Source organism: Bufo bufo, chromosome 5 (assembly GCF_905171765.1).
Source record: "Bufo bufo chromosome 5, aBufBuf1.1, whole genome shotgun sequence".
Taxonomy (NCBI): domain Eukaryota; kingdom Metazoa; phylum Chordata; class Amphibia; order Anura; family Bufonidae; genus Bufo; species Bufo bufo.
Genome location: NC_053393.1, coordinates 230,385,427 through 230,400,987, shown reverse-complemented (window position 1 = coordinate 230,400,987; position 15,561 = coordinate 230,385,427). Strand labels below are relative to the sequence as shown.

General features: G+C 40.9%; 1 protein-coding gene across 1 annotated transcript in view; it reads left to right on the top strand.

Moving 5' to 3' along the window:
* AOAH (acyloxyacyl hydrolase) overlaps positions 1-15,561 on the top strand; it is a 181,277-nt gene that overhangs the window by 87,280 nt on the left and 78,436 nt on the right. Inside the window, exons 5-9 of the mRNA XM_040433272.1 lie at positions 5,541-5,600; positions 6,562-6,644; positions 7,234-7,282; positions 9,961-10,031; positions 14,146-14,194. Of these exons, the coding sequence (XP_040289206.1) occupies positions 5,541-5,600; positions 6,562-6,644; positions 7,234-7,282; positions 9,961-10,031; positions 14,146-14,194 (312 nt within the window). The remainder of the gene's footprint in view (positions 1-5,540; positions 5,601-6,561; positions 6,645-7,233; positions 7,283-9,960; positions 10,032-14,145; positions 14,195-15,561) is intronic.

Genomic DNA, 15,561 nt, shown 5'->3' with positions numbered 1-15,561 from the left:
TTGTTTTATTTGGATAAATAAATATTACCTGCAGCTTACTGTAATCTAGACTACATTAAGTTAGATTGTTACATTATGTTACATTGTGTAATTATTATGTGGCTCCACCTTGTTTGTTTATGCTTTTGCTATCTTATTCATTATAAGGCTAGTTTCACACCTGCCGCAAAAAGCTCCAGCAGGCTGTTCTGGTAGAGAACAGCCTGCTGGAGTTCTCTGGATACAGCATTGCCATTTACTGCCCCCTGCCTGCAGGACCCCATTAACTATAATCTGGTCCGGCAGAGATCCAGCCGCTACCTGGCAAATATGCTAAAAATTGTCTGGACAAAAAATGCTGCATGCAACTGTTTTCTCGACCTGCCAATTCCCAACACTGTCTGCCGGACCTGCTGGCTGGAACACCCAGCCACAAGTGTACAAGTATTGTTCTTCTGTTGCAGTCAGCACAAATAGATAAACCTCATATATGGATGGGGAACTCATTGTTAGTTTACTGTGAGGGAAAGATATTATCTGTTAGTGAAACAGTATATTAGTAGAATTTGGATAACAGCATGACAACTCTGTTGTTCTCTTGATGAGCTCAGATATAGATGTCAACAGAAGAGCATTGCACTCATCACCTTGCGTTAGGCGGAGGAGGAGATCTCGGCTGGCCCTGTCAATCAACAGGACGAGGGGGCGGTTTTTTGCGGCGGCTACCAGCAAGTAGACGCCCTACTTGCTGGTAGAGACCTAATTTACATATTATAAAAGTTCGTTTTTATAAGAAACTGCTGAAGGAAAGTAAGTAAGACCATTATATTTTCATATATCGCAGTATAAGGAATTTAACTAGCCCAAAAAAAAAAAATGACTTTAGTGTGGTGACAGAAGCCCTTTAACCGCCTCCGGACCGCCTAACGCAGGATCGCGTTCCGGAGGCGGCAGCGAGACGCGAGATTTCCTGTGAACGCGCGCACACAGGCGCGCGCGTTCACAGGATCGGAAGGTAAGCGAGTGGATCTCCAGCCTGCCAGCGGCGATCGTTCGCTGGCAGGCTGGAGATGTGATTTTTTTTAACCCCTAACAGGTATATTAGACGCTGTTTTGATAACAGCGTCTAATATACCTGCTACCTGGTCCTCTGGTGGTCCCTTTTGTTTGGATCGACCACCAGAGGACACAGGTAGCTCAGTAATATGTAGCACCAAGCACCACTACACTACACCCCCCCCTGTCACTTAATAACCCCTTATTCACCCTTGATCACCCCATATAGACTCCCTGATCACCCCCCTGTCATTGATCACCCCCCTGTCATTGATCACCCCCCTGTAAGGCTCCATTCAGACGTCGGTATGATTTTTACAGATCCACTGAACATGGATCGGATCCGCAAAACGCATATGGACGCCTGAATGGAGCCTTACAGGGGGGTGATCAATGACGGGGGTGATCACCCCATATAGACTCCCTGATCACCCCCCTGTCTTTGATCACCCCCCTGTAAGGCTGCATTCAGATGTCCGTATGTTTTTTACAGATCCACTGATACATGGATCGGATTCGCAAAACACATACAGGCGTCTGAATGGAGCCTTACAGGGGGGTGATCACCCCATATAGACTCCCTGATCACCCCCCTGTCATTGATCACCCCCTTGTAAGGCTCCATTCAGACGTCCATATGATTTTTACGGATCCACTGATACATGGATCGGATCCGCAAAACGCATACGGACGTCTGAATGGAGCCTTACAGGGGGGTGATCAATGACGGGGGTGATCACCCCATATAGACTCCCTGATCACCCCCCTGTCATTGATCACCCCCCTGTCATTGATCACCCCCCTGTAAGGCTGCATTCAGATGTCCGTATGTTTTTTACGGATCCACTGATACATGGATCCGCAAAACACATACAGGCGTCTGAATGGAGCCTTACAGGGGGGTGATCACCCCATATAGACTCCCTAATCACCCCCCTGTCATTGATCACCCCCTTGTAAGGCTCCATTAAGACGTCCGTATGATTTTTACGGATCCACTGATACATGGATCGGATCCGCAAAACACATACGGACGTCTGAATGGAGCCTTACAGGGGGGTGATCACCCCATATAGACTCCCTGATCACCCCCCTGTCATTGATCACCCCCTTGTAAGGCTCCATTCAGACGTCCGTATGATTTTTACGGATCCACTGATACATAGATCGGATCCGCAAAACACATACGGACGTCTGAATGGAGCCTTACAGGGGGGTGATCAATGACAGGGGGGTGATCACCCCATATAGACTCCCTGATCACACCCCTGTCATTGATCACCCCCCTGTAAGGCTGCATTCAGATGTCCGTATGTTTTTTACGGATCCACGGATACATGGATCGGATCCACAAAACACATACGGACATCTGAATGGAGCCTTATAGGGGGGTGATCAATGACAGGGGGGTGATCACCCCATATAGACTCCCTGATCACACCCCTGTCATTGATCACCTCCCTGTCATTGATCACCCCCCTGTAAGACTGCATTCAGATGTCCGTATGTTTTTTACGGATCCACGGATACATGGATCGGATCCACAAAACACATACGGACATCTGAATGGAGCCTTATAGGGGGGTGATCAATGACAGGGGGGTGATCACCCCATATAGACTCCCTGATCACCCCCCTGTCATTGATCACCCCCCTGTCATTGATCACCCCCCTGTAAGGCTGCATTCAGATGTCCGTATGTTTTTTACGGATCCACGGATACATGGATTGGATCCGCAAAACACATACGGACATCTGAATGGAGCCTTATAGGGGGGTGATTAATGACAGGGGGGTGATCACCCCATAAAGAATCCCTGATCACCCCCCTGTCATTGATCACCCCCCTGTAAGGCTCCATTCAGCCATTTTTTTGGCCCAAGTTAGCGGAATTTTTTTTTTTTTTCTTACAAAGTCTCATATTCCACTAACTTGTGTCAAAAAATAAAATCTCACATGAACTCACCATACCCCTCACGGAATCCAAATGCGTAAAATTTTTTAGACATTTATATTCCAGACTTCTTCTCACGCTTTAGGGCCCCTAGAATGCCAGGGCAGTATAAATACCCCACATGTGACCCCATTTCGGAAAGAAGACACCCCAAGGTATTCGTTGAGGGGCATATTGAGTCCATGAAAGATTGAAATTTTTGTCCCAAGTTAGCGGAAAGGGAGACTTTGTGAGAAAAAAAAAAGAAAAAATCAATTTCCGCTAACTTGTGCCAAAAAAAAAAAATTCGATGAACTCGCCATGCCCCTCATTGAATACCTTGGGGTGTCTTCTTTCCAAAATGGGGTCACATGTGGGGTATTTATACTGCCCTGGCTTTTTAGGGGCCCTAAAGCGTGAGAAGAAGTCTGGGATCCAAATGTCTAAAAATGCCCTCATAAAAGGAATGTAGGCCCCTTTGCGCATCTAGGCTGCAAAAAAGTGTCACACATCTGGTATCGCCGTACTCAGGAGAAGTTGGGCAATGTGTTTTGGGGTGTCATTTTACATATACCCATGCTGGGTGAGATAAATATCTTGGTCAAATGCCAACTTTGTATAAAAAATGGGAAAAGTTGTCTTTTGCCGAGATATTTCTCTCACCCAGCATGAGTATATGTAAAAAGACACCCCAACTTCTCATGAATACAGCGATACCACATGTGTGACACTTTTTTGCAGCCTGGGTGGGCAAAGGGGCCCACATTCCAAAAAGCACCTTTCGGATTTCACAGGTCATTTACCTACTTACCACACATTAGGGCCCCTAGAATCCCAGGGCAGTATAACTACCCCACAAGGGACCCCATTTTGGAAAGAAGACACCCCAAGGTATTCCGTGAGGGGCATGGCGAGTTCCTAGAATTTTTTATTTTTTGTCACAAGTTAGCGGAAAATTATGATTTTTATTTTTTTTATTTTTTTCTTACAAAGTCTTATATTCCACTAACTTGTGACAAAAAATAAAAACTTCCATGAACTCACTATGCCCATCAGCGAATACCTTGGGGTGTCTTCTTTCCAAAATGGGGTCACTTGTGGGGTAGTTATACTGCCCTGGGATTCTAGGGGCCCTAATGTGTGGTAAGTAGTTAGAAAAATCTGTAAAAAATGGCAGGTGAAATCCGAAAGGTGCTCTTTGGAATGTGGGCCCCTTTGCCCACCTAGGCTGCAAAAAATTGTCACACATGTGGTATCTCCGTACTCAGGAGAAGTTGGGAAATGTGCTTTGGGGTGTCATTTCACATATACCCATGCTGGGTGAGAGAAATATCTTGGCAAAAGACAACTTTTCCCATTTTTTTATACAAAGTTGGCATTTGACCAAATATTTATCTCACCAAGCATGGGTATATGTAAAATGACACCCCAAAACACATTGCCAAACTTCTCTTGAGTACGGAGATACCACATGTGTGACACTTTTTTGCAGCCTAGGTGGGCAAAGGGGCCCACATTCCAAAGAGCACCTTTCGGATTTCACCGGCCATTTTTTACAGATTTTGATTTCAAACTACTTACCACACATTAGGGCCCCTAGAATGCCAGGGCAGTATAACTACCCCACAAGTGACCCCATTTTGGAAAGAAGACACCCCAAGGTATTCGCTGATGGGCATAGTGAGTTCATAGAAGTTTTTATTTTTTGTCACAAGTTAGTGGAATATGAGACTTTGTAAGAAAAAAAAAATCATCATTTTCCACTAACTTGTGACAAAAAATAAAAAGTTCTATGAACTCACTATGCCTATCAGTGAATACCTTAGGGTGTCTACTTTCCGAAATGGGGTCATTTGTGGGGTGTTTTTACTGTCTGGCCATTGTAGAACCTCAGGAAACATGACAGGTGCTCAGAAAGTCAGAGCTGCTTCAAAAAGCGGAAATTCACATTTTTGTACCATAGTTTGTAAACGCTATAACTTTTACCCAAACCATTTTTTTTTTACCCAAACATTTTTTTTTTATCAAAGACATGTAGAACAATAAATTTAGAGAAAAATGTATATATGGATGTTGTTTTTTTGCAAAATTTTACAACTGAAAGTGAAAAATGTCATTTTTTTGCAAATAAATCGTTAAATTTCGATTAATAACAAAAAAAGTTAAAATGTCAGCAGCAATGAAATACCACCAAATGAAATCTCTATTAGTGAGAAGAAAAGGAGGTAAAATTAATTTGGGTGGTAAGTTGCATGACCGAGTAATAAACGGTGAAAGTACTGTAGGTCAGAAGTGTAAAAAGTGGCCTGGTCATTAAGGGTGTTTAAGCTAGGGGGGCTGAGGTGGTTAAAGAGCCTGGACAGGAAGTAGAATACCGCATGTGACTTCAAAAAATTCTGTCCAAAAAACCAACCACCTATATTTGTAAAAAAAAAAATAATATATGGAATATACACATATCGGCTAATATGTAATAAAAAATGATGGTAGTGTCCCTTTAAATACTTGAGAAACTCTAGCCTATTTAGTACCCATTTTTTGCAAAAATACATTACTGAATTTTGTTTTTCAGAATGGACTAAAAAGAACAATCAAGCAAGCTGAAAAGATAGTGAGAACGTCTAACTATATGGTAAGCTCATAAGAAAGCCACTTAGTCCTAGTAATTAGGAAATTCTACAGTTGACGTCAATATCGGTTGTATAGTTACTTATCCTTCTGAATAAGTTTCGGGATTAGCTTCTCATATTTGTAAACATATTTGTATGTAGCTGGTCTATACATTATTTCATTCATTCCAATTATTATTCATTTCAGGTTTGCTGCACAATTAATAAATTAATATTTCCTTAGTGTTTTCGATCGTACGAAACATTTTTCATTTGGAATAATTTTCCAGTTTGCATCCACAGCAGGGACACAGGAATTTGGGTGCAACTGACCTCTGTCAGCTTTAATTTTGTCATCACAGGTCAAAAAAGTAGTCACATTACAGTGCAAATTAAAGCAAAGCAAAACCCTAGCCTTGTCCAGGCATTAATGAAGCATGGTATTAACTACTGACTATCAGGAACCTAGATCTACCTCCCAGTTCCTCAAACACAGATACAGGTCATACCCATACTGTTCATATAGATGTCTCTCGTATCGCCCTCAGGCTTGGCCCTGCCTCCCCCCCCCCCCCCCCCCCCCCCCCCCCAGGCCAGGAGTGGGAGCATAGTCTCTTAGAGCTTATTTAAAGGAGCTTTCCAGCTATCTGCTAATTAGCCTCATTAACAGCTCCAACCCTAGTGGAGTGGTAGCCCGCCCTTCTCTCTCCCAACTCCGGCAAACCAAGCCCTTTTCCAGGTTTTGTATTTAACCTAAATACAACCTTGCTGCACAGCTCACTGCCTGGTTGTCAATACATTTCTTTTACTGGTATTTTAGGGGCATAACCATAAAAGTCACTAATCTGCTAGTCATAGAATATAATCTGGTAACTGGCACACAATATTAAAAGCCTTTCACAGAGTGAAAAAAGAAGTATCCAACAATAAATGCATTTGTCCATATTTCTCAATAATATAATTCGATATTATACATTTTTACAGCAAAACTACAAAACCTTCTCTGGAGTTCTGTTGAAGATTTGTTCACTTCCGCTGTTCAGAATGATTTGCCAAACAATAGACTCGTAAGTATTAACATTTAGCAATTAGCTGTGAGCACAATAGTGCTTCTCATACAGAATGTGTTACTTCCAGACCACTGCAAGAACATTAGCATTTAATTTAGCAGCCAGGTGCTTCGAAGGAATTGTGATTGTTTAAAAGGTGTGAAATGTACTCCATCCACACTGATGCTTGTGCAGTCAATCCTGCCGTCAACATACTGGAGATGATTATAGAACTTCCTTGATATTTCCTTATGACCTAACTTACCACTCTCTTTTCCATTCTTTGCGTCGAGCCTCCACTGATCACATACTGATAACCTATCTTAAGGATAGGTCATCAGTATTAAACACTTGGAAAACCCCTTTAAATGTAATAACTCCAAATGACCCTTAATATTTCTATCCACTTAATATGCAATGAAAACATTTGTTCTCACATAAGAAACATATATTAATGCATATATAATTTGAACTTGGGTTTCTGTTGCCGCAAAACAGGTATGTAAGTTCTAAGCCAAATGTTCATAAATGTATTTAAAAAAGTGTGTTATTATACAGTTTTGCACCTACTAATGACATACTACTAATGATTAACATAATCTCCTAGGTCAGTACCAGCAGAAGACTATGACCAGGATAACTTTAGTGCATTTCCTGTAAGTCGCTGACTACATTTATTTTGTGTACTTAAAATCTTGCATTTTCTTCCTGTTTTAAGAACATATTCTTAAAGTGTAACTCTAACTTGAAGATCTTTTTCATGTTACATCTTTATTGGATTCATAGTAATTTTGTGGTATAAAGGTATACATTCCCTGTAAAGATATAGAGTTTCCTGCAAACAGATGTATTATTGAGTTCAAACTTCAATGTGAGCTAAATGTGTCTTTCATTACAGTTTTTGGCTGTTACCTTAATATATATATATATATATATATATATATATATATATATACAGTACAGACCAAAAGTTTGGACACACCTTCTCATTCAAAGAGTTTTCTTTATTTTCATGACTATGAAAATTGTAGATTCACACTGAAGACATCAAAACTATGAATTAACACATGTGGAATTATATACATAACAAACAAGTGTGAAACAACTGAAAATATGTCATATTCTAGGTTCTTCAAAGTAGCTTCAAGAGGTAGTCCCCTGAAATGGTTTTCACTTCACAGGTGTGCCCTGTCAGGTTTAATAAGTGGGATTTCTTGCCTTATAAATGGGGTTGGGACCATCAGTTGCGTTGAGGAGAAGTCAGGTGGATACACAGCTGATAGTCCTACTGAATAGACTGTTAGAATTTGTATTATGGCAAGAAAAAAGCAGCTAAGTAAAGAAAAACGAGTGGCCATCATTACTTTAAGAAATGAAGGTCAGTCAGTCAGCCGAAAAATTGGGAAAACTTTGAAAGTAAGGGCTATTTGACCATGAAGGAGAGTGATGGGGTGCTGCGCCAGATGACCTGGCCTCCACAGTCACCGGACCTGAATCCAATCGAGATGGTTTGGGGTGAGCTGGACCGCAGAGTGAAGGCAAAAGGGCCAACAAGTGCTAAGCATCTCTGGGAACTCCTTCAAGACTGTTGGAAGACCAACGAGGGGACTACCTCTTGAAGCTCATCAAGAGAATGCCAAGAGTGTGCAAAGCAGTAATCAATGTTATGTATATAATTCCACATGTGTTAATTCATAGTTTTGATGCCTTCATAGTCATGAAAATAAAGAAAACTCTTTGAATGAGAAGGTGTATCCAAACTTTTGGTCTGTACTGTATATATATATATATATATATATATATATATATAATGTCATTTATTAAGCTGAAATACGCCTATATTAGGCGTATTTCAGGCGCAGACAGTTAGTTGTGCCACAATCTGCGACTTCTCCCCATTCACTCCAGGTCTAACAAAGTGGGCGTGACGTGGGCAGGGAAGCTGTCTTACATTTAGAACTGGCGGAGGATCTGCTAAGTTATGAAGAGGCCGGCACCTCTTGATAACTCCGGCGGATCCACCGCCAGCTTAGGGGTTTATTAAGAGCGACGTCTAAAACACCGGTCTTTATAAATGTGCCCCCATAGTCATAGTCATAGCCCCCATAGTGCAGGTAAATTGAATAAAAACTTTGTACTATGTCTTATCAGACAAAAATGCCTCTTTCTTCCATAACCCCCTCCTAAACCAACATTGTTTGCCAAGTGGATCTTGAGAGACAAGATGGACTGTCAGCTCAGGGAAGGATCCGATTGCATGCTGCCCATAGAACTCAAAAAGGAAGGGGTGAGGAGGACAGAGCTGCTAGAGGAAAAAAGTGCATTTTTTATCTGATAACATATATTACAAAGTTTCCTATATTCAACTGGACTGTTGATTTGTGCAAAGTTTGATGAAAATATAGCAACCATTTAAACACTAAGGACATATCCTTCATCACTTTCTGTTCTGATGCTGCCCTTCTGATCAGTTGTTGTAAGGGGAAGTGATTGGATGAGCACTGCAGCCTCTTCTTTGGACTGTTACATGGTCTTTCTGCAGCTCAGCACCTTTCAAATGAATGGGATTGAGCTGCAGCACCAAGCATAGGCGCTATACAATGTTTGGTGTTGTGCTTCATATTCTTTGAAGAGGCCACAGCACTTGCCCCAGTGCTTCACCCCCTATATGGACTAAGCCCTCATTCTGATATGATAAAATCTGAGAATTTCAGCCAATATATTTTGATCAAAACACATCTGTGCAGCCTAACAGAGCCAAGGTGGTATCGGTCAGGCAGATACCACTCTGAACCTATCTATGCCGTTAGGCATCTACATACAGGTGTCTGCTCTCCTTAATGTAGATGCCCAACGGCATAGGTAGGTTTAGAGTAGGACCTGCCTGACTGAGACCACCTTGGTGTGGGTTGGCGGGCACAGATTTGTTTTGATCAAAATATATTGGCTGAGCGTCTCAGATTTTTTCATATCAGAGTGAGGGCTTAGTCCATATATAATGCTTGCATCTATTGTGCATTATTTTCCGTGTTTTTTTCTGTATAATCTATCAGTCTATCAGTCGATAAATGGGCAAATGTTGTTGGCTGACAGGCATCTTTCATCAGGATGAAAGATGCCCAATTATCGACAGCACATCTCGCTGCCGATAGTCAATAGAACTGAAGCAGTCATTTCTCCCACATTCAGTTTGCATCAGCCTGTGTAATCAGGCGGGTGCAAAGAAGTAGCTATGGATGTGTTATCATCCATCGGCACTCAGAATGCATGAACTTTGGGCAGTGTAATCAAGCTCTGGTGCTTCATTGATAAGCTGGTACATTCTTGTCTGCAGTCATTGCGAGGATATCACTGGAGAGGAAGAGATTGTAATGACATAAACAGCTCCATTTATCCTGGACGAAGGTGAGTTTATCTCCATTACTGACAGTACAATGTATTGTTTGCAACTCTGCTTATCCTGCAAAAGTAAAGAAGCAGCGATGGGCCATTAACTAATCCATTTTCTTTCAGACAGCCGTGTCTTAATCTCTTTATTTTCAATAGATTGTTTTTATTTTCCCTTTAGACAATATAGTTGATAGAACTGTATGGGAAAATGAGTTACCATATTCAAAGAAGTGGTAGGCACCAACCTTAATATCAGAAACAATAACATGCAGTTAAATGCCCATATAAATGCCCCAAACCTGGTACAATAGAAAGAGAACAAAGACATATGTGCACATTTAAGAAAAAAGAGCAGCTAAAAAAAGTGTATCTTGCTGTAATGGCACATTTATATACAGCAACTGAAGAAGCAATTATCGGTAAGGAACAGTTCCTTCCCAATAATTACCTGATCATCAGAGATGGTAAAGACCTGCATTTACATGCAGTGATCACCTCCACTGTATGGAGTTGAGCAATGGCTACTGATATCGCTTGTCCTGGTACAGATCCATCGTTTCTGGGCAGCAGATCGCTGTTAACACATCAAGATCTGCTGTCAATAAATTTTGATTTAGATGCTGCATATAAGATGTATTAGATGAATTTACTTGATGAAAAAGCATTTGCTCATTTATCAGGTCATCGGAGGCACATTTACATGGGCCGAGTATTGGGAACGAGCTTTCGTGTGAACCTTTCTTTCCAATACCCAGTTCCATGTAAATACGCCTTTAAAGGAACCAGTACACCTGTACATTACATAGAAAGACCATTGATTTTAGTGAAGACTGCGTGTGTTCCTTGTTTTTTCCCATTATGGCACTGCAGGTTTATTGACAACTGTCTCCCACAGTTTACAGTTGATCAAAGGCGGTTCCAGCAACAGATCAACCCGTGACTAGCTGATAGTTGGGTGACTTTTATCAAAATATTATTGTTCAAAGTGGACAAGCTAATTCATTCATATCAAGTATCAATATACATTCATTAACATAAAAAATAACACTCCAAAAAGTTGTTGGAATCGAATGAAACTTTATATGTATGAATATAATGTTGATATTTGTTAGTGATTACAATATTAGAGTGAAAGGATAAGTTTATTGGGGTCAACTGTATATTTGAAGGAGGCTGTAGTGCCCCATTGTGCCACTTCTAGCCTGGATACAAGATGAGATGCAGGTTCCCTGCAGCACATTTTGCCCACAGATGTTGCAGCTGGTCGTGTAGATCCTGCACACTCATAGGTTTGGTGAAGCTGGCATCTCAGCTAGTCCCATAAATGCTAGATTGGTGATAAATCTGGCAGCCAGGCAGGCCAATGAAGAGTTGCAATTTGGTGGAGTCGGAGACATTCCTGGGAAACCCTTGCTGAATGTGGACGAGCATTATCCTGCTGAAAAATTCCATGGCATGACATTGACATTTCTATCTGGGTGTGATTTATTTTTTATTTTTTTTTGAGCTGAGCAGATTGATATAATCTTATGAGATAAAATTCAGAATAACTTGCATTTCATTTAAGTTCCTGCTTATTATGGGCTTTGAAGTCAAGGAGGCGGACATATCAGTGATTTACAGCTATGTCTGTAGTCAGAGTAATATGGTATAAATAAATTTAGTTTGCAGAGTGCTGTTGCACTGTATGTTATGTTCTATGTAGTCAGAGTAATAGAGGGAAGGCTGTCAGTCACTGATAGGACTGCCTCCTTGACTTCAAAGAAAGAGATACTGGTTATATTGAATCTTTTCCCACAAAACTGTATATCAAATTGCTCAGCAAACACTACTGTATAACATGCTGCTAGGTTCCCTTTAGGATTGAAGAAGTGCATTTGCCATGGAGTTGGTGGTTACTGTATTATCCATGCCACAGTCCATGGAATTTAGTGTGGGTACAGTATGTAAAGTATTTGCGTATGGACGAGATTGATTTATGACTATAATTTTGGTATGTTTTTAACAAGCAATAAATGTAAATGATATAGTGTGAATGTGAATGATATATGGTGAATGATATACCGTAATGTGATAATGTGAATGATATAGTGTAAAGCCTAAGTGAAAAAAATAATTATTGAATTATTATGGAATTATTATAAATTATTTCATAATTAAATGAACGTGTCCTATAGTGCTCTATACAACGCATTACATATATGGGATGAGCACTTGTCCTTACTCTGATTTATGAGCAGCTCTAGAATGTAGATATAACATGGCTCTACTTGAAGATTACTCACCCAGAATGATGGTATTATGGTCCAAGGACAGGTTCATCAGAGCACATTGTGTTCTTCATTATGATAATGTGGAGACGGCATGAATCATTTTACAGAAGATCTACTTTAACAATATACAGGATGAATTTCCGAAGCAAGATAATATGCAATGTGTCATGTTATGGTAAAAGGAAATATTTTAAATACCCATTTTTTTTTAAACAAGTCACTTTTCATTACACCTGCAGATAGCCTCTCTGCCCCATGTCAAACTCGCAGGGGTCCTGGAAGACTACTTTTCAGTTAGTCATAGAAAGAAAGCCACTTGTGACCACCGCCAAAGCAGTTTTAGGACAGTGCCAAGCAATTCATCCTATCTCATGAATGATCACATGGAGTCCCACAATGATTAGGAGTCCTGAGACCCCTGTTCTTCCTCACTACATGACTGCAGTGATGACACTGCCCCTCAATTCAGTGCCAAAGAGACTGACCAAAACAGCGTGTCAGATCTGAAGAGGCTCCATATCAGATATGAACCAGGCATAAGGTTAAAGGAGTTGTTAACGGGGTTGATATAGGTCACCAATATCAGATTGGCGGGGGTGCCGGGGAGTCAGGACCAACGCTGATCACATTTTTGAGGAGACCACAGCGCTCTAGTAATCGCTGTGGCCTCTTGCTAGTCTAGTGATGTCTTGTTTATCAGTCATGTGGCCTAGTCGTCACTTTCAAGTGAATGAGCCTGAGCTGCAATACCAAGCACAGCCACTATGCAGGGCACTGTGTTTGGTGACCTGCAAGGAGCTCACCATAGGGCTGCGGCCTCCTCAAACAGCTGATTGGTGGTGCTGCCGGGTGTTAGAGCCCCACTGTTCAGATATTGATGACATATACTGAGGATAGTATTCAAATAGAAGTTGACGGCAGCATATTCATCCAAATGTCCTTTATTAGTCATTACTCCATGGACAATGTACAAGAAGGCCAATAAAAAGCAGCAACGTTTCGACTACACAGTAGTCTTTATCAAGCTGTGTAGTCGAAACGCTGCTTTTTATTGGCCTTCTTGTACATGGAGTAGCGACTAATAAAGGACGGTTGGATGAATAAGCTGCCGTCAACTTCTATTTGAATACTTACATATGGATTACCGTGGATCCGGTGCCATGGACGGGCTGTTGCATACCTAAAAGAGTCAGTAAGGTACAGCAATGCTGCTCTCCACATTATTTACTTTAATATACTGAGGATAGGTCATCAGTATTAAACACCCAGAAAACCCCTTTAATGCAAGAAACTTATGAAGCAGAGTGCAGGACCAAAAAAAAAAAGAAAAGGCATACATATTATTTATTATTTTAGGTGAGAGTCTTCTTTATGGTCAAATTGTGCAGATCCATATGATTTTCGTGCTTGCAAATTGTTTTTCAAAATGACGTTTGCCGTATAGAAGAGGTTTAATGCTATCTTAAGAAAAATGTTCAACTCATCAAAATTGACTCTGTCCACAATGCTTATGTCTTGCATAGTTTTTCAGAAAATAAGTGTATTATGGAGCTGCTCCGGGTTTATTCAGTATCGTAATAATTGTAATGTTTTGTATAAATGCTTTTATCATTTTTCTTTTATTACAATACATGATTTGAATGACAAGCCAGGGGCAATTCAACTATACAGCAGATGGTCAGATTTAATAGGTTTATTATGCTAATCATTGATTTCAGAAATGGACTCTGATTCAGCAGGGACAAGGAAAGAAACAGCACTGTCGTCAGTAACTATAATGTCTCACATAAGCAACACAAAGGAGCATTGAGCTGAAATAATGATTAATAGATATGTTTTTTTATCATCTCATTTAGCCCCAAAGACTGGGATGCTCTACAGGATTCAAATTGCAATGGAATATGGGTGAGTTTAGTACAATTATATAACACTCTTATTATAGATGGAAATGATCTGCATATGATACTTTACATGAAATGAACATGCGTTTGAATGAGGTTGATATTTCCATTCACTCTAATAAGTACAATGAGGAAAATACTGATTTGCACGCTTGCTGTCCTAGCACCTAGCCAGGGTAGCATTTTCATAATCATACATTTGTATGGAGCCGTATACTACAACTAGTTTCAAGCATCAGGTTTTATATTTTTTTATGGAGACTACAGTCGTGGCCAAAAGTTTTGAGAATGACACAAATATTAGTTTTCACAAAGTTTGCTGCTAAACTGCTTTTAGATCTTTGTTTCAGTTGTTTCTGTGATGTAGTGAAATATAATTACACGCACTTCATACATTTTTAAAGGCTTTTATCGACAATTACATGACATTTATGCAAAGAGTCAGTATTTGCAGTGTTGGCCCTTCTTTTTCAGGACCTCTGCAATCCGACTGGGCATGCTCTCAATCAACTTCTGGGCCAATTCCTGACTGATAGCAACCCATTCTTTCATAATCACTTCTTGGAGTTTGTCAGAATTAGTGGGTTTTTGTTTGTCCACCCGCCTCTTGAGGATTGACCACAAGTTCTCAATGGGATTAAGATCTGGGGAGTTTCCAGGCCGTGGACCCAAAATGTCAACGTTTTGGTCCCCGAGCCACTTAGTTATCACTTTTGCCTTATGGAACGGTGCTCCATCGTGCTTGAAAATGCATTGTTCTTCACCAAACTGTTGTTGGATTGTTGGAAGAAGTTGCTGTTGGAGGGTGTTTTGGTACCATTCTTTATTCATGGCTGTGTTTTTGGGCAAAATTGTGAGTGAGCCCACTCCCTTGGATGAGAAGCAACCCCACACATGAATGGTCTCAGGATGCTTTACTGTTGGCATGACACAGGACTGATGGTAGCGCTCACCTTTTCTTCTCCAGACAAGCCTTTTTCCAGATGCCCCAAACAATCGGAAACAGGCTACATCTGAGAATATGACTTTGCCCCAGTCCTCAGCAGTCCATTCACCATACTTTCTGCAGAAGATCAATCTGTCCCTGATGTTTTTTTTTGGAGAGAAGTGGCTTCTTTGCTGGCCTTCTTGACACCAGGCCATCTTCCAAAAGACTTTGCCTCACTGTGCGTGCAGATGCGCTCACACCTTCCTGCTGCCATTCCTGAGCAAGCTCTGCACTGGTGGCACTCCGATCCCGCAGCTGAATCCTCTTTAGGAGACGATCCTGGCGCTTGCTGGACTTTCTTGGACGCCCTGAAGCCTTCTTAACAAGAATTTAACCTCTTTCCTTGAAGTTCTTGATGATCCTATAAATTGTTGATTGAGGTG